This window comes from Phodopus roborovskii, unplaced genomic scaffold (genome assembly GCF_943737965.1).
Source record: "Phodopus roborovskii unplaced genomic scaffold, PHOROB, whole genome shotgun sequence".
Classification (NCBI taxonomy): domain Eukaryota; kingdom Metazoa; phylum Chordata; class Mammalia; order Rodentia; family Cricetidae; genus Phodopus; species Phodopus roborovskii.
Genome location: NW_026126636.1, coordinates 7,894,979 through 7,919,687, shown reverse-complemented (window position 1 = coordinate 7,919,687; position 24,709 = coordinate 7,894,979). Strand labels below are relative to the sequence as shown.

General features: G+C 51.1%; 2 protein-coding genes across 4 annotated transcripts in view; both read right to left on the bottom strand.

The window, feature by feature from the left end:
* The window catches only part of Axl (AXL receptor tyrosine kinase), a 28,241-nt gene extending 26,204 nt beyond the window's left edge, over positions 1-2,037 (bottom strand). For 2 of the 3 annotated variants that reach the window (XM_051207819.1, XM_051207820.1), the window contains exons 1-3: positions 1,656-2,036; positions 521-746; positions 142-242 (exon numbers count right to left, since the gene is read on the bottom strand). In XM_051207819.1, the coding sequence (XP_051063776.1) occupies positions 142-242; positions 521-746; positions 1,656-1,719 (391 nt within the window). In that variant the 5' untranslated portion in view covers positions 1,720-2,036. Of the gene's footprint in view, positions 1-141; positions 243-520; positions 747-1,655 lie in introns of all 3 variants that reach the window. The other variant, XM_051207821.1, reaches the window with a different exon arrangement.
* Positions 2,038-10,145: 8,108 nt separating this feature from the next.
* On the bottom strand, positions 10,146-24,284 carry LOC127238429 (cytochrome P450 2S1). The gene is made up of 9 exons (XM_051207043.1): positions 23,959-24,284; positions 22,634-22,799; positions 19,055-19,204; positions 17,459-17,619; positions 17,200-17,379; positions 16,106-16,247; positions 14,399-14,586; positions 11,652-11,793; positions 10,146-11,475 (listed from the first exon to the last, which is right to left on the bottom strand). Exons 1-9 carry the CDS (start codon positions 24,133-24,135, stop codon positions 11,279-11,281), a joined length of 1,503 nt encoding a protein of 500 aa, XP_051063000.1. The 5' UTR covers positions 24,136-24,284; the 3' UTR covers positions 10,146-11,278.
* Positions 24,285-24,709: the final 425 nt, after the last annotated feature.

Below are 24,709 nucleotides of genomic sequence, written 5' to 3'. Positions count from 1 at the left end.
CTGCTCCCAACATAATTTATGACCCCCACTGCAATCATCCAACCCCCCAGATTCCCTACATCTCTAGGCTTTATGTCCTGACGCAGAACTGAGTTCTCTATCACCCACCATTCCGTCAGAAGCTCTGACCCGAGACCTCACCTTCCAGCCCTACAAAGCCAGGCTGAGACAGGAAGGTCTGTCTTCCCAGGTACACCATACACCGGTACTCTCCTGCATCTGCAAGTTGCAGGGATGAGATTCTAGAAGGAAAGACAAGGCTCAGGGTCAGGGCTGGACACCGGGAAGGTCAGCAGAACTGAAAGAGGGGATCTGGACAGGAAACTCATAGAAGGCTGAAACAGGCACTATTTTTAACTCGTTTTTACAGAAGAGGAAAAGAAACCTAAAGATCACATCACAAGCTCAGAGCCACATGGCCAGTGAAGGGTCAAGTGGAGATTCCCAACCCAGGTGGACTGGCTGCCCAGTGGCCTTGTACACACCGAGGTCACTGGTCAGGGAGGGACAGGAGGCGTACCTGAGCTGGCTGACAACTTTCCATTCATCTTGCCCATCCTCGCCCAGAGGCACCTGGGTCTGGGTGTTATCAGCCAGGTCTAAGATCTGTCCATCTCGAAGCCACATGACTTCAGGGGGCTCCCCCCGAACCTGGAGCTCACACCGAAGAGTTCCTGTGAGTCCTCTGGCACCGGTGATATTCCCTGGGTTCCCCACAAATGGGCTGTCAACTTCAGTCTGTGTGTCTGTTGGGGAGATGGTAAGGAACGTGTTGAGGAAACCCCACAGCCCGCTACCCCTCTCTTCTGCCCTCTCTGTTTGCCCAGGCTGCTGCCAGGACCCTACATAGTTGTAGAATGACCTCAGAGCGGGGTGGGGGTAGAGTCATTGCGGGAGGATGGGAGTCTCCCAGGGGACTGAGGTCCGGCTTCCATCCCGTGTCCAGTCTGTTGGGAGGGAGGCCTGGGATCTGGTAGCCTCCCACGCCCTGGACTGCATGGCAAGGCCGGTCGGTCCCTGCCATTCCAGTCTCTAGGGACTTCACAGTCTGGGCCGGGAGATAGAGGAAAAGAAAGCGGGGAAGGGAGGGAAGGGAAAGGAAGAGAAGGGACAGAGGAGGGAGGGAGGGAGGGAGGGAGGGAGGGAGAGAGAGAGAGAGAGAGAGAGAGAGAGAGAGAGAGAACACTCCAGCAGGGCAAGAACAAGTTGTAGAGGGGGACATCCCTGACAAGGGGGCCCAGGACTCCCAAGCCTGCCTCTGTGTTGTCCCAGAAAGATTATTTCCTGTCACCTGCCCCCCTCCCCCAGTGTATCCCTGTCCTCAGGACCTGGATTCATCAGCCCCCAGCGCTCCCTCAGCTTCTTCCATCCGTCTTTCTGCCCGGTCCATCTTCTGTCCCTGGCCCTCCCAGTTTCTGTTTCTTGTCACTCCTCTGTTCCACGCTCAGTTGCTTTCCCTCCCCGGCACCCTCCCCCAGCCTCTTCGAGTTTGTGTCTTTCTGTCTCCCCGCAAGTCAGCTCTCTGTCGTCCCAAGGAAACTCCCTAAACCAGCCCAGCACCCCGAACACCTGCCAGCCAGCCCCCACCCCCTCGCTCCCCCTGCCCTGGGTCCCATCAACGGGTACGTCTACCTCGCTGAGTCCCCATCACTCACCCTTAGGAGCTGCACACCCCCAGCACCACAGCGCCAAGCACCAGGCCAGCGGGACCCTGCCCATCCTCAGGGCACCACTACTGCAATCGATGCCAAACTTTCTTCCGAAGTTGATGGGCACCTCTCTCGGGAAGGGGGCAGGGCCGGGCTGTCCCCGGCCCTCCCCCCAGCTCTGGGCTCCTGGGATTTGGCACTGCCCGCCTGGCACAGCGGGAGCCCCCTCTGGCTGGCTCTACTCCTCCGCGGCTAGCAGCCTTCCCGGCTACCCTGCCTCATTCTCTGCCTCCCAGACCTCTTTCCCCGCCCCTGGCTCCCCCTCTGCCTCCGCCCACTAGGGCCCCAGCCCAGGGGCCACTGGGACTCCGAGGGGTTAACTAAGAGGAGAGTGTTGGAAGCCTGGTCTTAAAGGAGCCTTGGTGCCTTGGAGAGGCTGGGAAGGTGGAAGGGAGACCTTTGTGGCTGATGGTGGCAGAGGGCCGATCCTGGGCTGGTGAGTTAGGAGAATGGGCGCTGTCCCCCTGGACTCTCTCAGGGTCTGGTAAACATTCCTGCAGAATTTCCACTCCTCTCAGCCCGAGGTGCCCCCCCTTTTGGGCCTCCACCCTCAGCCCAGCCTCCCTTTATTCCCCTCACACTCAGCTTGAACAAGGACATACACATTCTCTCTCTCTCTCTCTCTCTCTCTCTCTCTCTCTCTCTCTCTCTCTCTCTCTCTCTCTCTCTCTCGGCATTGACAGAAGCTGGGACAGGTAGAGGCACGCAGTGGCATGCTGCCTGCCCACATACACCATCAGATGAGCTGGGTCAGGCGTTTGCACGCTGGAGAAATCTTACAAGATGGAAGGTCACTGCTGGACAGGCGGGCGGGCGGGTACCCTGGGTAACATCCGCGCTCACACCCACCAAAGTCCACTTGAACGCAGAAACAGGAATCCAGAGGTGGCTGCAGAACGCAGTGGGAATTCCAGCTTTACCCTAACTGTGGGACCCGGGCAGTGGGCAGCCGCCGGTCTTCCCGTGTCTCAGTGTGTCTAGCTGTAAGATGGGAACGAGGACAGCCCCTGCTAATGTAGCAGATGAGGAGTGCGAGGTCTATCTGGGTCAAAGTGCAGTGTAGTTCTTAGCACGTGGGAGGCCCAGCTGACAAGGTGCCCGGGATTTTTGGCACCCCATTGTCTCTCTGTGCACTTGTGCTCTTCATTCCTTCCTCCTCCGGGAAACTTGTATCCAGCCCTTGCAGATCTGGGGCCAGGGCTCAGACTCTGTGCCTCCGCGCCGTTTGCCATAGAGAATGTGTTCAGAAGGCCTCTAGCACCTAACTCTCTTCTCCATTATTTAACCAGGGAGATGCTTGTTCAGAACTGTTTTTTTAAATATATAATTTATTCATTCCCATTTTATATACATTGGTGTTCTGCATGTCTGTGAAGGGGTCAGATCTTAGAGTTACAGACAGTTGTGAGCTGCCATGTGGATGCTGGGAATTGAACCCAGGTCCTCTGGAAGAGCAGCCAGTGGTCTTAACCGCTGAGCCATCGCTCCAGCCCTGGAACTGTCTATGTTGATGAGCTCAGATCTGGGCTGCCTCCTGGTGTCTCTCCTCCTTTGCTTCTCCACACCCTTTACTTTTTCCTATGTCTGCCCTCCCTCCCTTCAGCCCATTTCTTGCTTAGGCTCTAGGAGGATGTTTCTGAGACAGAACCCCCTTTAACCATGGCTAACCCTGTCTATCGTCTAGCCATAACTCCCCTTGCCCTGAGGATGAACTCCAAGCTCTCCAGATGCTTGTTCAGGGTCCCAACCCTAACCATCATCCTCACGTCTCACTTTAGCGACTGCCCCAACATCTGACCCACCCAGCAGTCTGGGCCTTCGAATCCTCCTGAACGCTCAACGTGGGTTTGTATGGAGTTGGCAATATCAAGTCCAATGGAGACCTCGGTTTTGCAAACCTCTCTCCTACTTGGCTCTCTCTCTCCACAACTTTTCCCTGGTCCTGTCTTGTCCTCTGCCACCTGGATCCCAGCTGTGATTTCCTCCTTGGGTGGCCTGAGTCTATCAGTTCTTCCTACATGTTCCCCATTCAGCAGTCACATAGTGTTTCCTAATCCCACATCCGACCCTTTCCTTCTCCCATCCCCCTCCCTCTCTCCCCCTACCACGTAGCCATATCCCCACCTTCTGCCTCAGCCTCTAAGATAAAGCCACATGGTTTTGTTTTGTTTTTTTACGAGTACTTGTCATATCCACTTGACCCTATCCTCCCCTCCCATCCCTTTCTCGCCCAAAGAACGTCCCTTCACAGGCCTTGGAGCATCCTTCTGTAGCTTGGTCCCAAGCTGCTACACATCCCTCAGCCCCATTTGTTTCCTTCCACCCTCTACTACGTCACTTCCAGCACCTTCCAGTCTAACCTGGCTCCACTCCCATGAAATGTTGTTCCCACTCAGCACCTTTCTCTTTTTGAGATGGTTCCACTGTGTCCAAGGCTGGTCTCGAACTCCCAACTCCTGAGAGATGGGATGACAGGCGCGCACCTCCAGCTCACCCTGCGCTTTCCTTTGGCAGCACGTTCCATGGATTGTCCTTGTGAATTTGTTGTAACCCTAGAGGGGATGGCTTTGGGTGGCTCCCTGGGGCTCGCTGGAGAGCCATTCTAGCTGAGACTGTGAGTCTCCCTTTGGTGAGAGATCCCGCCTCAAAGAAGAAGGAGGAGATGGCTCAGGGTTTGAGAGCACTGACTGCTGTTCCAGAGGATGTGTGGGATCAGTTCCCAGCACACTACCATCTGGTCCAGAGGGATCTGACGCCCTCTGCTGGCCTCTACAGGAACCAGGCATGGACATGGTGTATAGACCTACAAGCAGACAAAACACCCACAAACATTTAAAAAAAAAAACAACAACCCTTAACACTAAAATAAATAGATAACTAAGGTGGAGGGAGAGGAAGACATTGATCGCTACCTCTGGCCTCCTCACATACACGCAGGGAAATTGCATCTGTGTATGTAGAGGCAGGCACACGTATACACATCACACACACACACACACACACCACACCTTTTTTTTTTTTAATAAAAGAGATCACATCTTTGAAAAGATTCATTATGGTCACTTGGGATTCATGTCAAATTTAAACCTGTGAAGCCATTTGTTCAAGAACCTGAGAGGCTGTGGCAGGAAAAGAGGCCAGCAAATGTAAGGCCAGCCTTTGCTGTTTAGTGAGACCATCTGTCGGCCAGGGATGGCAGTGTACACTCATAATCTACAGCACTTGAGAAATAGAGACGGAAGGATCAGGAGTTCAAGGTCATCTTCAGCCACATCGAAAGTCAGGGGTCAGCCTGTTTCAACAATAACAAAATAAGCATTGTGTGGTAAATAAGAATCTGGGAAATGATAGGTGGGGGATGTTTATTCGGGGAGAAATCACAGCAGAAACAGATGATCTCACCACAGGTTCCCGTCCCAAGGATGCCTCTGGATGCTCTCTGTCTCCGACCAGGAAGAAAGAGATCGAGCTGGGGTCCCCCACCCCAGACCTAGTCCCCTTGGCCACTCCAGTACCTGTCCAGATGCTCCAGTGGGTGTGGTCCGTGCAACAGGTGCAGGTGAGGTGGATATCTCGCTAGTATGTGCCTTTCATTTACCTCGGATTATCTTGAATTGTGTTTTAGAAAATGAAGTCTGGTTCTGCACAGTTGGCCGAGCTGTTAAGAGCACTTGCTCTTGCAGAGGACCCAGGTCTAGTTCCCAGCACCCACATGTCAGCTCACAACTGTCTGTCACCCCAATCCCAGGAGATCTGATACTTTCTTCTGCACTCCAAAGATACCAGGCATGTACTTAACACACATGCAAGCAAAACACTCATATACAAGAAATAAAATACATTTATTAAGAAAAAAACATTAAAAATTGGAGACAGATGGACAGAAATGCCCTTCCTCAAAAGGAATGCCTGTTCTTCCTTTTATTAAAAAGTATTTATTCATTTATTTTCATGTGTTTACGTGTATATGTGTGCGTCTGGGTACCAGGTGGGTTCAGGAGCCTGCAGAGGTCGGAAGAGGGCATCGGATCCTCTGGAACTGGAGTTATAGATGGTTGTGAGCCCCCATGTGGGTGCTGAGAATCGAACCCAGGTCCTCTCCAAGATCAGCAAATGCTCTTAACTGCTGAGCCATCTCTCCAGCCCTGGAGCTCTCATTTTTAAGAGCTAGAAAATCAATTATGAAGTATTCATGAGGAAGAAGCTTTCACCTTGAGAAAACAGCGTGGGGGAGGGAACAGCAAGGCACGGAAGTGTTACATGTAGAGCCTGTGGCTAGCGAGGTTAACCTGGAGAGTTAAGGAACTCAGCAACAAGCCGCACAGCAGAGCATTCCAGGAACGGGAAAACAGCCAGTGGGAAGACTCAGAGGCAGGTGTGAGTAACTTGAGGGAGACACATTGTGACCAATGCAGACTGCCGCAGACTGGGATAGGATCTGGGGTATATCTCAGCTGGCTCTTCTGATGGCCAGAGTGGGTTTTGGACAGGAAAAATAGATAGAGTATGAAACACACAGGAGGCCAGTGACATGACTCAAGCTGGGTGAGGAGCTTGCCTCCAAGCTTGCCAGCCTAAGTTTGATACTCGGAACCCACACACTGAAAGGACAGAACCGACTCTGCAAGTTGTCCAACCCTGACCTCCATGTTAGTGCCGTGGCATGCGCGCACCCACACCTTCTTCCAACAGGAGATAAATAAATGTAAAACGGTGAAAACAAAACCCATTTATGAGGCCATCAGGGAAATGTAAACACGGACCTGTTTCTCATGAGTGTCAAAGTGAATCATGTGATTTTGACTCTTCAAAAGTAAACTCCAGCTGGGCATGGTGACTCACGCTTGTAATTCCAGCATTCAGGAGGCTGAGGTAGGACACTCACTATAGGCAAATGCAGCCTGGACTACATGGTGAGTTCCAGCTTAGCCTGGGCTGTAGAGTGAGACCCTGTCTCAGAACAAACAAAACCAGGGGCTGGAGAGATGGCTCAGTGATTGCATGCTTACTGCTCTTGCAGAGGGCCAGAGTTCAATTCCAAGCATCCAAGTTGGTCCTTCACAAACTCTCAGCAACTTTAGCTTCAAGGGATCTGACAAACCCTCTGCTGGCCTCTGCTGGTACTGCACACATGTGGACACACACACACACACACACACACACACACACACACACACTGTCTCTCTCTCACACACACACACCAATAATGGTAGTAGTAATAAATACGAATCTAATACCATTAAATTATATACTTTTGGCTAAAACAGCTGATGGGTTTTGATTCTGAAGCCCACATGGTGAAGGAGAGATTGCATGCGTGCGTGCGTGCGTGCGTGCGTGCGTGTGTGTGTGTGTGACTAGGCTTTGACCTTAGGACCTCATGTTTGCAAGGCAAGCACTCTACCAGGTGAGCTGTGTCAGTGTTTCTATGCCGCTTACTAATGGAGCACTGTGTCAATGTCTCCAACTTAACACTCAGTGACCACATTCACTAATCTAGTAGGCTTTACCTTGGTGTCCAGTAATTCTTGTCTGTGGATGAAGCCACGAATGAGTTTGTCTTTTTGTTTTTGCTACTGAAATACTCGTAATGTCAACTTTTATGTTGACGTAGTATAAAGTACCTACTTAACATTGAGACAGTCTTGAGATTTAGCTTAGGCTACTTCAAACTCATGCTGGCTTCAAACCCTTGGTAATGACCCTGCCTGAGCCTCTTGGGTGCTGGGATTAGAAGCATACACCACCATATTTAGCTCCACAACTCTTAAAATACATTACTTTGAGGATTCAATTTCCTTGAATATAAATTTTGAATGCAACGCAAAGACAAGTCATTGCTTCTTTTCTTTTCTTTTTTGGACAGGGTTTCTGTGTGTAGCCCTGGCTGTCCTGGAACTCAGGCTGTAGACCAGGCTGGCTTCGAACTCACAGAGATCCACCTGCCTCAGCCTCCCCAGTGCTAGGACCAAAGGCCTGTGCTACCGCTGCAGGATCTTTTGGTTGTTGTTTCTAATCTAACATGATTTATTTATTGGATCTTTGGGAATTCCACATTTTGTACCCTTCCCTCTCCTGCTCCCTAAATGAAAATTAGGAAAGAAAAACCGAACCAAACCGACAAAACAAAAAGAACAAAAAGCAAATTAAAAAGAAAGAAACATGACAATAATGGCCCACGCCTTTAATCCCAGCACTCAGGAGGCAGAGGCAGGCAGATCTCCGTGAGTTCGAGGGCAGGCTGGTCTACAGAGTGAATTCCAGGACAGGACAGTCAGAGCTGTTACCCAGAGAAACCTTGTCTCAAAAAACAAACAAATGAATAAACGAAAAAGAGAGAAAAAGAAACCTCTTGGCGCCTCCATCTCTCCTGCCTCTCTAACACTTCTTCATTCATCCCTCTTCATCCCGGCGGCATTGGGAACAATGTGTCATCCGCTCACTTGCAAATGCTCATTGCAACACTGGTCTGGTTCATGGCCTCTGGTTTCTGATACACGGTCATCAATGGCTCCTCCCTGGAACTCCTCTGGGATAAGCCCATGTCATGGAGATCCTTCTGGTAGCAGTCCCTTCCCAGACTTAACAGGTCCTAGAAGGGGGTAGATGTTTGGTGGGCCAACCCAAGGACTAGCTGTGGGTCTGGGTGGAGGTTGAGTTGGTCAGACCAAGCCACTGCCCCCACCCCATCAGGCAAGGGGCAGCGCCAGCTCTCCTATGCCCATGCCATAAGGAGCAGCTTGGGCCCAGGTGACATCCTGGCTCCAGGTAACTCAGATCAGGACGGCTATGGTGGTGGCACAGTCCCTGGACACCAACAAGGCCAGGTTGTGGCCCCGACCTCAGGCTTCCTTATATGCTTCGGGACCACACACCCAGACATGGGCCTTGGCAGCAACTGTGTGTGGACATCAGGTGGCAGTGCGGGCTACTCAAAGTGACCCCAGTGGCAGCATGGCCCTTGGTTACTAACGTGGCCGCAGATCTTGGGCATCCACGTGGCCTTTGATGGTAACAGGAACCTTGGACAACAACATAGACCCTGGCTGCAGTAGAGCTATGGGGCCCAGACATGGATGGCCCTCAGCTCTGGCCATGATGCCACCACAGGATTGGGTAGCAGCACAGGCCACTTACATCTGCTTGGCCCCAGCATGTCCCTCGGTCACCAACATGGACTCAGGTGGCTGACCTGACCTCCGGCATCCACAAGGCCCTCAGTGAGAGCATGGGCCGCAGACTTCAACACAGTAGGATCACAGATCTGGAAATGATCCTTGGTAGCAGCTCCAGTCTGATGTTTTTGTTTTGTTTTTTAAGGACCATAAAGATGGCCCAAAGTGTAAAGGCACTTGGTGCCAAACCTGATGACCTGTGAGTGACCCCCGAGGCCCACACGGTAGGAGAGAAATGACTCTTGCGAGTTTGTCTCTGCCATCCATGGGGGAGCTGTTGACATGTGTGTCCATTCATATGCATCCAGAATAAAGCAAACAGATAAATACACAGGTCAGACATGGCAGAATCTTTAATCTCAGCACTCCAGAGGCAAAGGCAGAGACAGGCAGATCTCTGAGTTCCAGGCCAGCCTGGTCTATAGAGCAAGTTCTAGGACATGGCCAGGACTACACAGGGAGACCTTGTCCCAAAAGACAAAACAAAACAAAAAACCAGGCAAGGTGGAGGAAGGGATGAGAAGGATAAGGGCAGCCTTGGCTTTATAGAGCATTCAAGGTCAGCCTGGAACACATAAGATCCTGTCTTTCTTTGTTTGCTTGCTTTGTTTTGTTTTAGAAGCAGAGTTTCTCTGTTTAATAGGCTGTCTGGAACTTACTCTGTAGATCAGGCTGGCCTTGAACTCACAGAGATCCACCTGCCTCTGTCTCCCGAGTGCTGAGATTAAAGGTGTGCGCCACCACCACCTGAGTAGACTGTTTAAAGTAAGAAATTAAAAGACAGGCATGTTCCGTTATTTTCTACTATTTGCCTTGAAATAACTCTAAGAAAGTGCAATAAGAGGAATAGATACAATAAGTGGAAACTCAGTGGTTATTTATTTTTAATTCCGTCTGTGATGAAGATGGAACTCACGGCCCTGGACATGTTAAGCAGGTGTCTACCACTGAGCCACACTTCCAGAATGGGGAAAACAGAAGGGCAAAGGGGTTGGAGAGACAAGAGCAGAGTGCCTGTCTGGGTTCAGATTTGGAGAACTTCCAAAGGCTAGAGCTGTCATTGGCTGAAGACTTTCCGGGGACAGCAGACAGCCTCAGCCCTGCCCCTCCCCTCCCCTCCCCCTCAGCTTCACATCTGGTACTGATGTCAGCAGCAGGGTGGGCGGTGACCGTGTTTTTCAGCTCCCTCCCAGCCTCAGGGGAGGGGTGGACTCTGCAATCCCACCCCTTACTCACACAAGCAGAGGGGGGTCCAGTCCTTGGCCAGAAACAAACTTTTATTGCAAAAATGGGGACTTCCAAGTTACAAAGAGGTCAGGTATGGCCTCTGTCCTGTTACGCAGCGGTAGAACCCGTATGCTCATCTAGTTCTTCCAGGGGCCAGGCGATGGTTGGATGGAGGCTTTTTTTTTTTTTTTTAATTGTTGTTTTTGAGCAGTGCTGGGGAATGAACCCTAGGCTTTACAAATGCTAGACAAGTGCTCCCTACCTCTGAGCTACATTTGGATAACGCTGACGGGGACTTCAGCGATGCCAAGTAAAGTCAGAATGTATTTGGGAGCAGAGCCCTATTAAGCTGGAGGGAGGGCATTTCTCCTTGGGGTTGCTGGTGCTCGCTTGTACAAGGTCTGTGTGCACGATTGCAGCCCAGGGAACATTTATATTTGGGAGAATTTGTTGGAAGGAGTATGTTTGACGAACAAGGGCGTGGAGTTGGCCGGGAACAGTTTTGCCGTCATGGTGTATCTCAGTAGGAAGAAATTCGTTAGAGCCAAGACATTGTCACACATGGTCCAGCTGTGTGGATGACGGCCATACATGGAGGTACTCATGTGCCTGAAGGGTGGTGAGGTCATCCACGGACAGCGTTCTGGCTGTGACGTGACCCCAGCTGGGGCATGCTGTTTTCTATGGCGGGGACCCAGCCACAGCGGTGATAGACATGGAACACGGAGGAAGTAAAACATGGTTGGGCTGTTTGTGAGGCTGTGTCGGTGGTATCGGGACCAGGATTGTGAGCCCAGGTGGTTGTGTGGTGGATGGCTTGGTGGGGTATCTGGTAATATTCTTGTGAGTCCAGATGGCATATACTACATTTATGTAGTCTGAAAGCTATGCAGCCACCTTGGTGGTGCATACTTGTAATTCCAGCACTCGGCAATCTGAGGCAGGAGGATCACAAGCTTGAGACCTGCCTGTGCTACATAGCCAGACCCAGATTCAGACAGCCCTCTCCAAGAAAGCACATACATCAGTTGCCTTGTAGTTGCATAGGGGAGTGTGATTCCGGGTCGCAGCAGCTGCCTGGACATACGTGTGGTGTGACGTAGCTTCTAAGATACCTGGTTCACTCACCCCTGTGAAGCTGTCACCCCAGGTGGCTCCTGCCTTCCTTCACCTGGACTGGTCGCTGGTGGGCCAGACCTGCAGCTGGAAGTCTGGGGGGACGTTGAAAAGCCCACTTATGGCTGGCTGCAGGCTCAGGTCGCCTGGTGGGCACGGCGTGTCCAGAGAGAAGGCTTGCAGGATAGCGGTGAAGAAAAGCCAGAGCTCTGCCCGAGCCAGGCCTTCTCCCAGGCAGACTCGCTTACCTGGCAGAAGAGGGGGATTGAGTCAGCCGGGCTCACATCTGGGCCCACAGAATAGGGGCATCCAGCAGAGATCCTGGGGCACAGGAAAATGGTGCCTCCCCAGCTGGCACTGACACCCACTGGCTATAACCAGTTAGCACCCTCTGGTGATCCCTAACATCCAGTCCAGTAGATACCTAAGGAGAAGGGCAGGAAGGCTTCATGTTTCCTCAGGCGGCCATCAGTGTCCAGGAAGCGGCCCGGGCGGAACTCTCCTGGGTTCTGGAAAACCTTAGGGTCGTGTAGTACAGAGCCGATCAGAGGGAAGACCTCAGTACCCTGAGGGCACAAGATGAAAGTCACACACTTGGGCTTCCTGTATTGATACTTTTAATGTAACTTGATTAAAAATCAAATTTAAAAACATTTACTTGTATTTATTTTTTGTTTGTTTTTGTGAGACAGGGTTTCTCTGTCTAACAGCTCTGGCTGTCTTGGAACTCGCTCTATAGACCAGGCTGGCCTCAAACTCACAGAGATCCACCTGCCTCTGCTTCTTAAGAGCTGGGATGAAAGGCATGGGCTATAACAGGCTAGAGTATTATTATTATTATTATCTCATGTGTATGAGGGTTTGCTTGAATGTCTGTATATGACATGGGTGCAATGTCCACAGAGGCCAGAAGAAAGCATCAGATCTCCTGGAACTGGAGTTACAGTAGTGAGTCACCATGTGGATGCTGGGAACTGAACTCGTAACTGCTGAGCCATCTTTCCATCCCACCTACCTACCTACCTACCTACCTACCTAATCTATTGTGTGTGTGTGTGTGTGTGTGTGTGTGTGCGCCATCACTGCTGGGTTATATTTTTTAAAAAGTGAAAAAAAATCACAAAATAAAAAATGAAAATAAATAAATAAATACTTAGGGCTAGGTGTGGTGGTGCATGCCTTAATCCCAGCACTCAGGAGGCAGAGGCAGGTGAATCTCTGTGAGTTCAAGGTCAGCCTGGTCTACATGGAGAGACCCTGTCTCAAACAAACAAACAAAACCAAACAACCAAAACAAAACATGACGCCAACGTTAAGTAAACACTTCAGTGTCTCTGACTCTCCTTTCTCCCGTTTGCTTTTACTTTCTTTCAAGATAGGATCTCATATGTAGCCTAGGCTAGACTTCAACTTGTGGCAATCCTCCTGCCTCAATGCGTGCAACAGTTGCACACGATGCCTCCTCTCCTTTCCGCTTTCCGGAATCTCTGGAATAAGCCCAGGAAGGACCCAATTTAAGGACAAGGGAACGTGGATGTGGGGGTACATGCCTGTAATCGCAACACTGTGGAGAGTGAGAGAGGAAGATGGCAAGGTTGTAAGATCAAAGCCAGCCTGGCCTACTTCATAAGATCTTATTTCCAAAGAAAACGAGAAGTAAAAAGGGCGTATGCCTAGGGTGTAAGTCAGTGCAGGCTTTAACCCCTACTATCACATGGGGTGGGGGAGGTAAAAAAGATGGGGCAACTAAGGCCTGGAGAGCTTAAACAGTAGCCAAAGGAAACCCCAGGGTCCGCCTGATAGAGCATGTTATTTTTACACTGTTTTGAAATTAAGGGAGTATGTTGTGATCCCGAGATTAAGCTGTGGCTGTCCAAGCCACCTCTCTGGGGAACGTCTCAGAGAGGCGAAGGCAAGGCTGTGTGTGGGAGGGTTGTCCATGAAGGCCACAGCCAGGCAGGGCTGCAGCCTCTCAGGCCAGACCAGAGCCTGTGCATCCTGGGGGTTGTTATGTTATAAGGCTCTTTTTTTTTTTTTTTTTTTTTTTTTTTTTTTTTTTTTTTTTTTGAGACAGGGTTCTCTGTAGCTTTGCAGCCTGTCCTAGAACTCTCCCTCTGTAAGACCAGGCTGGCCTCAAACTCAGAGATCTGCCTGCCTCTGGCTCCCAAGTCCTGGGATTAAAAAGTGTGTACCATCACTGCCCAGAGGCTGGGACTGTTATGTTAAAGTAGTGGTTCTCAACCTTCCTGATGCTGCGACCCCTAATACAGTTCCTAATGTGTTGATCCCTCACCGTAAAATTCTTTTGTTGCTACTTTGTAACTGTAAGTTGTTGTAACTGCTGTTGTGAATTGTAATGTAAATACCTGATTGCTGCCCCTGGGAAAGGGTTGTTCCTACTCCCAGGTGGAGAACCACCGCCTTAGTGACTGAAGGCAGATGGGGGAGACACAGGGGAGAGGCAAGGCATTCTTTGCTAAGTGGTCTGGCCCATGGGTTGTATGAGCTGGAAGGCGAAGGAGCTCCACGAAAAGCACCATGGGGCTTTGTTAAATAACAGAAAGGCAGGTAGAAGTGGTTAAAGTTTAGGTCCTGGGTTCAAATCCTGTCTTCCCACTTGAGGGCTGGGTGCATTCATGCTGATCTTAGTTTTTCCATCCGTACAATGGGTGTGATAATTACACAGGGTTCTTTTGGAGATCAAAGAAAATAATACTAGAAGAAAGCATCCAGAACAACAGATGGTACAATGTAAAGGATATGTTTGATTCATGTTATTGTGACATTGTGGTTGCTTTTCGTGTGCACGCAGGACACCCACCCACCACTAAGAACTGGGTAGATGTTTTGCAAGCATTATCTTTCAAGTCCAAATTGGATGTTATTATTATTCCCAATTTATAACAGGGGTATCTATTGAGGCTCAGTGGATGAAGCAATTTGTTCAAGTTCCAGCTAAGAAAACAGCAGGGCTAAAAACATAAGGATTTGATTTTAGAAGGAGCCACTGCCAGTGTAGTCTCAGGACTGAGGGTATATCGCCCCCTGGTGTTTGTATGTCTGAAGTGTTTTTCAATGGAGGCCAGAGAGAAAGGGGTGGTTTCGGGGAGGATCTAGACAGACAGAGAAATCAGGGCAGAGATAACTGCTCTGGCTGTGCCACGCACCCACCTGGGGCAGAGTATATCCACGGAAGCAAGTGGTCCTCGTGAGGGTGTGGGGCATTCCCATGGGCACCAGTGCCAGCAGCCGCTGTGCCTCGTGTAAAACTGCATCCGTGTATGGGAGGCGAGCACGGTCGCTCAGACTCGGAGCCCTGCCGGGACCCAGCTCCTGGATCAGCTCCTCCCGAACACGCTCTGCATGCAAAAGGAGGGTTGCAGGTCAAGGGTGGGGTGGACCCTGGGATCCTCCTCCTGGGAGCCTCATCTTGTGCAGCAGTGGTTTGGGGGTGAGGTTGGCAGCAGGCGAGGAGCAGCTAGGCCTGGGATCTCGTTCATCCCATTTGCAGGGTGTGTATCCATTTTATCTTAACTCCAGTAACAACGAATGGTGGTCACCGTTTTGGGTTTTTGAGACAGGCTCTCTCAATGTTGGCCTGGCTGTCCTGGGAACTCATTCTGTATACCAGGCTAGCCTTGAACTCACAGAGATCCTCCTGCCTCTGGGGGATTAAAGGCATGCGCCACCACACCCAGCATGGTGGGCATCCTTACACATGTCCATTTCCTAGATGAGGAAACTGAGGCCCACGGACCCAAGCCATTCACTAAAAGTCATAGCTGAATCCAGTCATGGCACTAGATCTCCGGGTGCTGCCGCATAGGGTCAAGCTATTTCACTAGCCTTCAGGCATTCAGGTAGAGTTCCTCCAGGTGCAGGCATGGGTGGGTGGTTCATCCCCAGCCTGGCCTGTTAGCCATCTGCCCTTCCTTACTGCTAAAAGTTCAGGTCCGGCCTCTGCTAGGATCGTGAACCTCACCTCTTTTTCATTTATTTTGTTTTGCTTTGGTTTGCTTTGAGATATGGTCTCACACTGTAGTCTAGGCTTGAGTGCAACCAAGGCTGGGCCTCAAACTCACCGTACTCTTACCTCACAGTTTACTAAGTGCTGGGATTACAGCTGTGCACCTGCCACACATGGATGATGACAACTCCAACTGCGTGTGTGTGTGTGTGTGTGTGTGTGTGTGTGTGTGTGAGAGAGAGAGAGAGAGAGAGAGAGAGAGAGAGAGAGAGAGAGAGAGAGAGAGACGACCTGGGAATGATACCCAGAACCTCATGGATGCTAGGCAACCACTCTACCCTTGAGCCACGCCCCCTCCTCACCAGTGGATTGAAGCCAGGGCTCTCAAGCCTCCCCTCCCACCCTCCTCTGAGAGTCTAGGCAAGAGCTCTGGCCCTGAGCTACAGTCTCTTACAGTTCATCCTGCCCTGGCAGCTGGATGCTTTTCTAAAATGCAGATTTAAGTGGAGTGTATTGATTCCCACCTAAAAACGCAGTTGAGCCAGGATGCTGAGTTAGAGGCCAGCCTAGGCTGTACAGTGAATAGCAGGCCAATTTGGGATACAGAGTAAGACCCTGTCTCAAATAAAAGTAAATAAATCGATAACTGTAAACATACTTATGTCTTCCCTGCTCAAGGTCCTTCTGTGGCTCCCCATGCCTGGGGTCAAGGCCACACGATAAAGGTGACAAGGTGTCACCAACAGACATGTCGTGTCTCGCCTCTCGCTATGCCTCGGACTGTGGCGTGAAGCCCCCTCACCACTTGGGGAACCCTAAACTCCACGCCCATTTTCATCTCCCTGCACATTCTGTCCTCTGGAACCATCGCTTGGGTTCCCGGGGCCTGGCTGTTGGGAATGGTTTCTTACGTTGCACTTGAGGGTATCTTATCAGGAGCAGGAGGGCATAGTGGATGGTGGCACCAACTGTCATCGTTCCAGCAAACAGCAGGTACGTGGCCGTCATCAGCATGTTCCTCTCTGTGAATTCTGTGCCCAGGTCTTGTTTCTCCTGAGCAATAAAGGAAACGTTTGTGACAAGTTGAGAAATGAGCAACTGTTATCCGAGTGAGGTAGAGATTCGAGATTTAAAAAAAAAAAAAAAATCTTTCTTTTTTTAATTTCATGTGTGGGCTTGTGTGTGCCGTGTCATGCATGCGGAGGTCAGGGGACAACTTGCAGGAGTTGGTTCTGTCTGTCCATTGTGTGGGTCCTGGGGGCTCAAACACAGGGAGTCAGGCTTGGTGTCAAACACCTTTGCCCACTGAGACATTACCATTGTCCATCTTCCCCCCCCTCCCCGCTTTCAAACAGGGTCACATGTAGCCCAGGCTGGCCTTAAACTTGCTGTTTAGGCAGATGACCTTCGGCCTGTGCCTCCCAGGTGCTGGGATGACAGTTCGTGTGGTACTAGGGATGGAGCACAGGGCTGCCTGCATTGCTAGGCAGAACTCTGTAACTGAGTTATGATGTGAGATGCTCTTCTGTATGCTGTGAATATGTTTTATTAGCATTGGTTAATAAAGAAGCCGATTTTGACAATAGCCAGGCAGAATAGAGTCAGGTGGGAAATCCAAGCAGAGATACAGGAGAAAGACGGCAGAGTCTGGGAGATGCCATGTAGGCACCAGAACAGTAAGATGCCAGAACATTACTGGTAAGACACCACCACATGGTGATATACAGATTAGTAGAAATGGGTTAATTTAATTGTGAGAGCCAGTTAGTAATATGCCTGAGCCATTGGTCAAACAATTATAATTACTATTAAGCCTCAGAGTGGTTATTTGGGAACTGGTAGGTGGGAGGGAAACTTCTAGCTACAAAGTTACATCTCCTACACAGCTGATCCCATCCCTAACTCAGCCCAGGGACAAGGACTCAGCAGATGCTAAGTAAATGGACTATGAGCCAGGCCAGTAGCCATACTCAAGAGGGACTCTTTCCTCTCCCAATTTCCACACCTGTGCTATCTTCAGCAGGAAGGCATCAACGAGGTCACGTGCAGGACCTGAAGTCTGGACACTTCCCTGGTGTCGCTGTACATGCTGGACAACGAAGGCAGCCAGGGTGCCTAAGTGGCGCTGGAGCTGCTTGTGTGGGCCTGGCAAGAGCTGCAGTAGCCAGGAGAACATCTCGTAGGCCTGTGGGTACAGGAAGGCAGTTTGTTCTCAGCGTGCTCGACAGCGAGTACTGAGGCTGGGGAAGGCTTCCACCATTTACCTGGCCCCACGGGGAGCTGATCCCCAGCAAGGTACCACTTGCTGCCTGGATCACGGCCTGGAACTCTTCATCTTCATAGGGCAAACGGATGCCAAAGACGAGGGAACAGACGACATTAGATGTGGCTTGGGCCAGCAGCATGGAAGGGTTGAATGGACGTCCTGGGAGGCATGGACGGCAGGGGAAGAGAGAGAGACAGAAGAATGGATTAGATGAAGAAACGAGGCAGAAAGAGTTAGATGGAGGTGTGGTGGCCCACACCTGTGACCTTGGCCCTTGAAAAGTTGAGGCAGGAGGATTGTTAAGAGTTCAAGGACGGTCACGGCTACAGAGTGAGACTGTGTCTCAGAAAACAAAAACAGAAGAGCAGGATGTCCAACTCTGGGTCATAGCATTTGTGGTGTTGACCAGCCGGGAGCGAATTAGGGATGCATGATGTTGAGAAAAGACAACAAGATTTTTGTCAGAAGTGTGCCCGCTGTCACACTGCGGGAAAGAGAGGCAAGCATAAGACCGGACCAAATCTCCAAGTCCTGTTTGGACAGAAGGCAGGTCAGGCGACTGGATTCTCTTACACAGATACCACACAAGCAAAGGTACCACCTGGGGAGGGGTTACCTGAGGGAGCATTTGGAGAATTACAAAAAGTACACCCCTCAAACAAAAACGATCTTCACTGGAATTCAGAAGAAGGGAGAAAGGGCTGACATACTAGTTCATCTTAAGAGGGTCACTAACGAGTAACACCACTGCCTTACTAATTACATAACACATGTCTCGTGGCTTTTAATATGTACCGTGATTTAACTCAGACCCCAACAATCAGATCGTGAATGGCTGACAATGTTTTTTGTTGGGCAGTCCATGATCTGTTTTTTACAGTAACAATTTCAGTTGCATAAATACTATCATTGCTCTGCCTTCCTCAAGATGAGGTTGGACTTAATTGGTAACGCTCTACTTTCCACAAAGATGGGGGTGTCACCCCAAACCTACTAGTGGCTTTGCACTTTGATGTATGTAAATGGGCATAGGCATATGTCTAAACACCGGGAAAATTCTATCACTGTTGCAGACATGAGGAGACTCACCCGTGTTTCAGATTGTGTTCACTGGCCTGTGACAGGCAATGGCTAAATGTCAGGAAGCAACTGTCTATTCTTGACAATGCTGATTTAATTAGAATTCTCTATGTTGAGCGTATTGCCTTTTACTGCTGAGCAGCACTTACTGTGGCTTATAGATATTATCAAATAAAGAGTATTAACACATACACACACCACAAAACAACAAAAGGAGCCAGGTGTGGTAGCTCACACCTGTAATCCCAGCAGCTGGAGGCTGAGGTAGAAGAATTAATCATTAGTTTCAGGCCAGCCTGGCCCGACTAGTGAAATTCCTCCCTCATAAACAAGACAAAGTAGGGAGGGGGTAAAGCCCAGAGAAGGGACAGAGAGAGCTGTGTGGCACCCCAGGTGTGACCCAGTGGAGGTGAGCAGAGACACCCCCCCCCCAGATTCACCACCACCCGGGGAACAATGGAGATGGTTCCTCTTCCTCTTGGCTGGAAGTGGTTGTTGGCCCCTCCCTGCTGACCTTCTGTCTTCTGGAAGGCCTCCACCAAATTCTGCACCTCTGCTTGGATCAGCTCCTCGCCTTCTCGCTTGCCCATGCCCAGGTCCCGTAGAGCGAGCAGGGTGAACTTCCTCAGCTGCTTCCACCGCTCCCCATTGGCAAAGAAAACCCCTGCACAGAAGGCTAGATTCAAGAAGGGACTGGAGATGCTCCCCGGGGCCCTGTCCTGAATCTGTATCAGCCTGGCAGATGTGTGTGTGTGTGTGTGTGTGTGTGTGGTGTGTGTTTGTGTGTGGTGTGTTTGTGTATGTATGTGTTTGTGTGTATGTGTGGTATGCTTATTATGTGCGTGTGTGTTTGAGTGTATGTGTGTTGGTGTGTGGTGTGCTTGTGTGTATGTGTCTGTAGTATGTTTGTGTATATGTATGTGTGTAATGTGTTTGTGTATGTGGTGTGCATTTGTGTGTGTGTATGTGTGTGGTGTTTGTGTGTGTGGTGTAAGTTTGTATATATGTGTGGCGTGTGATGTGTTTGTGTATGTATGTGTTTGTGTGTATGTGTGGTATGTTTATTATATGTGTGGTGTGTTGTATGTGTGTGTGCAATGAGGACTCAGTAGGTACTCCATAAGTGCATAATTGAGTTAGCTTTTCATCCTTTGATCTTGAATGTGTGACAAACCCTCCCTCGTCACCTTTCTATGTCCCTGTCCCATTCCAGCAGAGGAGGCCATGGTGAGAATATGAACAGAAAGCCAGGTTGCTGAAATAATTACATTGTCTTCTCTTTTACCATGGTGCTTGCTCTGCACAGATCTCCCTTCTGAGCTCAGTGCTGTGATGCCTGTTGAAGGCTGGCTTGTAGTGGCAGTTGGAAGCGGTCCTTGGCCCCCTCTCATGTCTGAAACTAGCTTGTAGACCTTCCCTCTCCCTTCCTCAGCCCCACCATCCACCCACTGAACAGAGCCCTGAGACCCTCAGGCTCTAGTCTCTTCCAAATACCATCTCTCCCCATCCCTAGGCCTTGCCCTGGTCCGGCTCGTCTCTTCCCTGGGCTTCCATCCTTTATTTCTCCTAACTTTGCAGTCTTTCCCTGTTGAAAACCAGAAGCCCAGCTGTTCTGCTGTGACTCACAGGCCTGCCAGGTGACCAGAGTCATAATGACTTTCAGCTTTATTAATCATCTACAACTTCTCTCATTTCCTCAAAGGCATCATGATTCCCCACCCCGACCTGGGCCCTTGCTGTTTCCTCTGCCTGTGTCATGATCATGTTCCTTCATCATTTTAGGAGTTGTTGGGCATGAACCTAGGGCATTGTACATGTTAAATTCACTACTAATAAGTCATGCCCCACCCAGCCCCTCACTGGGGGATTCTAGGCAGGTGTTCTACCACTGAGCCACACCCCAGCCCCTCACTGGGTGATTCAAGGCAGGGGCTCTACCACTGAGCCACGCCCCAGCCCCTCACTGGGGGATTCTAGGCAGGGGCTCTACCACTGAGCCACACACCAGCCCCTCACTGGGGGATTCTAGGCAGGGGCTCTACCACTGAGCCACACCCCAGCCCCTCACTGGGAGATTCTAGGCAGGGGCTCTACCACTGAGCCACACCCCAGCCCCTCACTGGGAGATTCTAGGCAGGGGCTCTACCACTGAGCCACACCCCAGCCCCTCACTGTATAGCTAAGTGAATCCCTGTCTCAAGCAAATTAAAAAAAATTTACTTAACTTTATTTTTTATTTCTGTGTATGTTTTTGTATGTTCATGTGTGTGCAAGTGCCTGGAAAAGCCATAAGTGGATGTTGGAACCCCTGAAATTGGAACACAGGCTATTGCCAGCTACCCATATGAGTACTGGGAACAAAACTCTCTAAGAACAGCAAGGATGCTGGGCGGTGGTGGCGTACACCTTTAGTCCCAGCTCTTGGGAGGCAGAGGCAGGTGGATCTCTGTGAGTTCGAGGCCAGCCTGGTCTACAGGTAGTTTCAGGACAGCCAGGACTGTTATATAGAAAAGCCTTGTCTCAGAAAACAAAAAACAAAAACAAAACAACAACAAAAAGCAGCAAGTTTTCTTAGCTGCTAGGCCTTCCCTCTAGCCCCTATCCCTTTATTTTTCATTGTTTATGGTTTTCTCTTGAGAGGGCCTTGCTATGTAGAGAGGGCTGGCCTGGACTCCTAGCAATCCTCCTGACTCAGCCTGTTGAGTGCTTGGATTAAAGGCTGGGGCAATGCTTCGCCACCCTTTGTGTTTCAGCCTAGAGAAGCCTGCTTCTGCCTTGACTCGCTCCAGTTCAGAGCACCCCTCCCCCTGCGGCCATCAAAGCTGTACTTGTCATTTTAGAGCTCCATCTCCTCACTGTGTTGTTTTTAGTCACAGGCCTCTCACAGTGAGAAGACCCCGCATCCCCTTGGCCACCCTTCTGTTCTCAGTACCTAGTACAGGGCCAGGCACAGGGAGCCTGTGGGCTGAAGGAGTGTGTCCCTCCCCCTCCTCTGTGTGGTGTGTGAGCACATGCATGCCCTGCCTGGGACACAACTTCCTCTCTCTTCAGCTTGGGCATCTTCTCTTCTTGGGTATCCCTCAGCAAACAAGCTGTGTCAGGGTCCGCCTATGGATTCCTAGAATCCTAGATTTCCTCCCATGCTAGCTTGCCCCTCCCATCCTGGTCAATTCCTCCATGCGGTTACTATCTGATGACAGGTCTGTCTGGGTGCTCTAGGGGAAGTAGATAGCACTGTCTTAGTCACCACCATGATGCCAGGCCTTTCTGTGCAGCTAGAGATCAAACTCGGGGCTTCCCACATTTTACACGTTTTTGTTTGTTTGTTTGTTTGTTTTTCGAGACAGGGTTTCTCTGTGGCTTTTGAGGTTGTCCTGGAACTAGCTCTTGTAGACCAGGCTGGTATTGAACTCACAGAGATCCACCTGCCTCTGCCTCCCAAGTGCTGGGACTAAAGGTGTGCACCAACACCGCCCAGCTACATGCTTTCTGTCTTAACATGAAGGATTGATTATTTCTGTGTTTTGGGACCCTCACCCTCCTCTCTCTCTTTTGGCTCAGGCATGTAATTTGTGGTCTTATACAAGCTAGGTGGAGGACATGTTCCCCCCCCTCAAAAAAAAAGCCCTTCATTGTTGATTTCTAGACAAGCACTGCTGAGCCCCTCTGTCAGCCCCTCACTGGGGGGATTCTAGGCAGGGGCATTACCACTGAGCCACACCCCCATCCCCTCACTGGGGGATTCTAGGCAAGCTTCACTGAAGAAGGCCTGCAGCCATCACTGATGGGTTCTGTGCATGTCCTACCACTGAACTATGAGTCGTTAGTCTTGGTTGTTTTCAAGACAAGGTCAAACTGTTTTGTACTATGTAGTTCAAGCTGGCCTTGAACTCACTATGCAGCCCAGGTTGGCCTGTCTATCACTTCACAGTCCCCAGGGTAGTAATTATCACTATAGGTTGACAATCAGTAAGTAAACACTCACTTGTCACCAACCCATTTCCCACTTGATTCTTATCACAACCCTAAATGAGAAGGGAAGAGAGGCCATCAGTCATCAGCAGCCCTTATAAGCCCTCATGACTCTACTCACCATGACCATCGAAAGTCTTGTCCAGCGTTGCCAACGTTCCACGCCCACTGAATTCCTCAGCCTGGCCTCCCAAGGCCTCTCTCACAGCATCATGCCCAACGAGGACCACCACGCGGCGCCAGGGGCCCAGATGTACCGTGAACACAGGCCCATACCTCTTGCTTAGCTGGGGGCAAAAAGGGAGAAGAGAGTGACTTCCCAGGAGCTGCCAGGAGCTGCAGACAGGCTGTATTAGTTCCAAACCGGGCAAGTTGTCTCCGGGCAAGTCATAGGGTCCGGCTTTTGCCCCCTATACCAGGAACTGGTTCTCTCCCCATCCCAAGCAAAAGCATCCCTTTGGGAAGCTGTTCTCTTTTTTTGCACGGGAGTGTAGTGTGGGTGCTTCTTAAACACACCCTTTTGCCTTTCCTCACACTTCCAGGTTCTAACCTCTGATCTCCGGACCATCCACAACCAGCTTTGGTTTCCCATAATGCCCCTTCCCTTCTCTCCCCCGCAACCCCCCCCATCCCAGCTATTCATTTCAACCTCTGCTAAACCCTTAAACCCTAGAGCAGTTTCGGTGGAACATGTGTCCCATCTCTCCCTTAGACGCCCACCCCCTTTTTCTGTCCTTAAAAGTCCCTCAGAATATTTTTGAATGGAATTCTTCTTCCCCCGTTACCCCAGGCAGGTTGGGGCTGCCTCCCATCCTCCCACCCGGGAGCTCGGTGGAACTCCGAGCTCCCTCCCAGCTGAGCTACACCCATCCTCCCACTTCGGGAGTCGCTGAGGCAGATTCCTTTAGCCCAGGATGCTCTCAGCTCATCCTCCTCCAGCCTCCGCAGGCTTCCAGATACTTCCCTCCCAACAGGGGTACTGGGGACAAGCTTGCCCACTAACAATATTCTTGCCTTAGACAGTACCTGCTTTGTAGTTTTGGTCGCAGCTCGATACCTTCCCAGCATTCTGTGGATCCCTACGACCTGGGACCCCTGCCCCTCTGGTCCTGCTCTTATTTCCGTCTAGACCTCTGTGAGTTGTGTCCCTCCCAGCTCTAGCCCCCTTCCCAGGAAATTCCTTCACTTTCTTAGTCCAGGACTACCTGCGCAGCCCCTCCAGGGATCCTTTTCTCTAGGGTCCCGCCTCCTGGGCACCGTCCCTTGCTCAGCCCAGGTCAACCTGTTCGTGCCCCAGGCTCAAGGCATTCATAATCCCTTTGCCCCAAGGACCCCTGCCTCTGTCCCCTTCCTAAAATAGCCCAAGACTCTTGCAGAGCCCAGGCACTCAAGGGATTGTCCACACCCCCCACCCCCGCTGGTTAGGGTGTCCCCGCATCCCCTTACCCGCAAGAGCCCGGAGTACAGCGCCCCGGGACGCAGCTGCAGGAGGTTCCCCAGCAGTGGCAGCGGGGCGGGCCCCGGGGGCAGATGGCTTCGGGCCGGGGTCCTGGGCAGGGCCAGCGCCAGCAGCAACAGCAGCAGCAGCGCCAGCAGCAGTGCCCAGGTGCTGGTTGCCTCCATCTCTGCAGGTCGGCTCGATCTCCACCTCCTAGAAGCTCCCTGCCGCCCGGCCAGTTAGGGGCGGGAACGGGGCGGCTCCCTCTTCAACGAAATCAGGCGGAGGGGGGCGGGGCTGCCTCCTGCAAGGCGTCGCTCCCCGCACCCGAATTTCTCCGTCTCCGGCCCGCAGACACTAAAAGGTCCCACAGCAACGCACGAACAGATCTCCCAGGTCACCCAGGTTTTCCTGGGGTTCAGAGGGCGTAGGAGGCAGTGAGTTGGGCTCCAGGTGGGGCGTAGTAAGCAAACAAGAGGAACCTGGGAGCAGGAGACTTTGGCTGGCTGCAGCGGCCACACCTCGCGGGGCGGTGACCCTGCGTGGCTCTCCCTGGCTCCTGTCTCTGTCCGCTTATCTTGATGTGCGTGCTTGCGTGCATGTTCCGTGTCTTGGAGGCAGTTTCCTCCTGCATCCTACCTGCACCAACTAGGAGGGACTTGACATTCTGTTGTCCCTAGATTACAAGGCTCTGTGACATAGCTATCCGACCTAGGTCAGCCTGCATTGCTTGAATCGTTCTTTTGTTTTGAAACGGGG

Excerpts from the sequence above, each read along its gene's own strand:
- LOC127238429 (XM_051207043.1), bottom strand. The coding sequence starts at position 24,135 with ATGGAGGCAACCAGCACCTGGGCACTGCTGCTGGCGCTGCTGCTGCTG. Across the intron at positions 14,587-16,105 it reads AAGATACCCTCAAGTGCAAC|AGCGTGTTCGGGAGGAGCTG; the intron begins GTAAGAAACCAT and ends TTTTGCATGCAG. Across the intron at positions 11,794-14,398 it reads GTGGATATACTCTGCCCCAG|GGTACTGAGGTCTTCCCTCT; the intron begins GTGGGTGCGTGG and ends TTGTGCCCTCAG.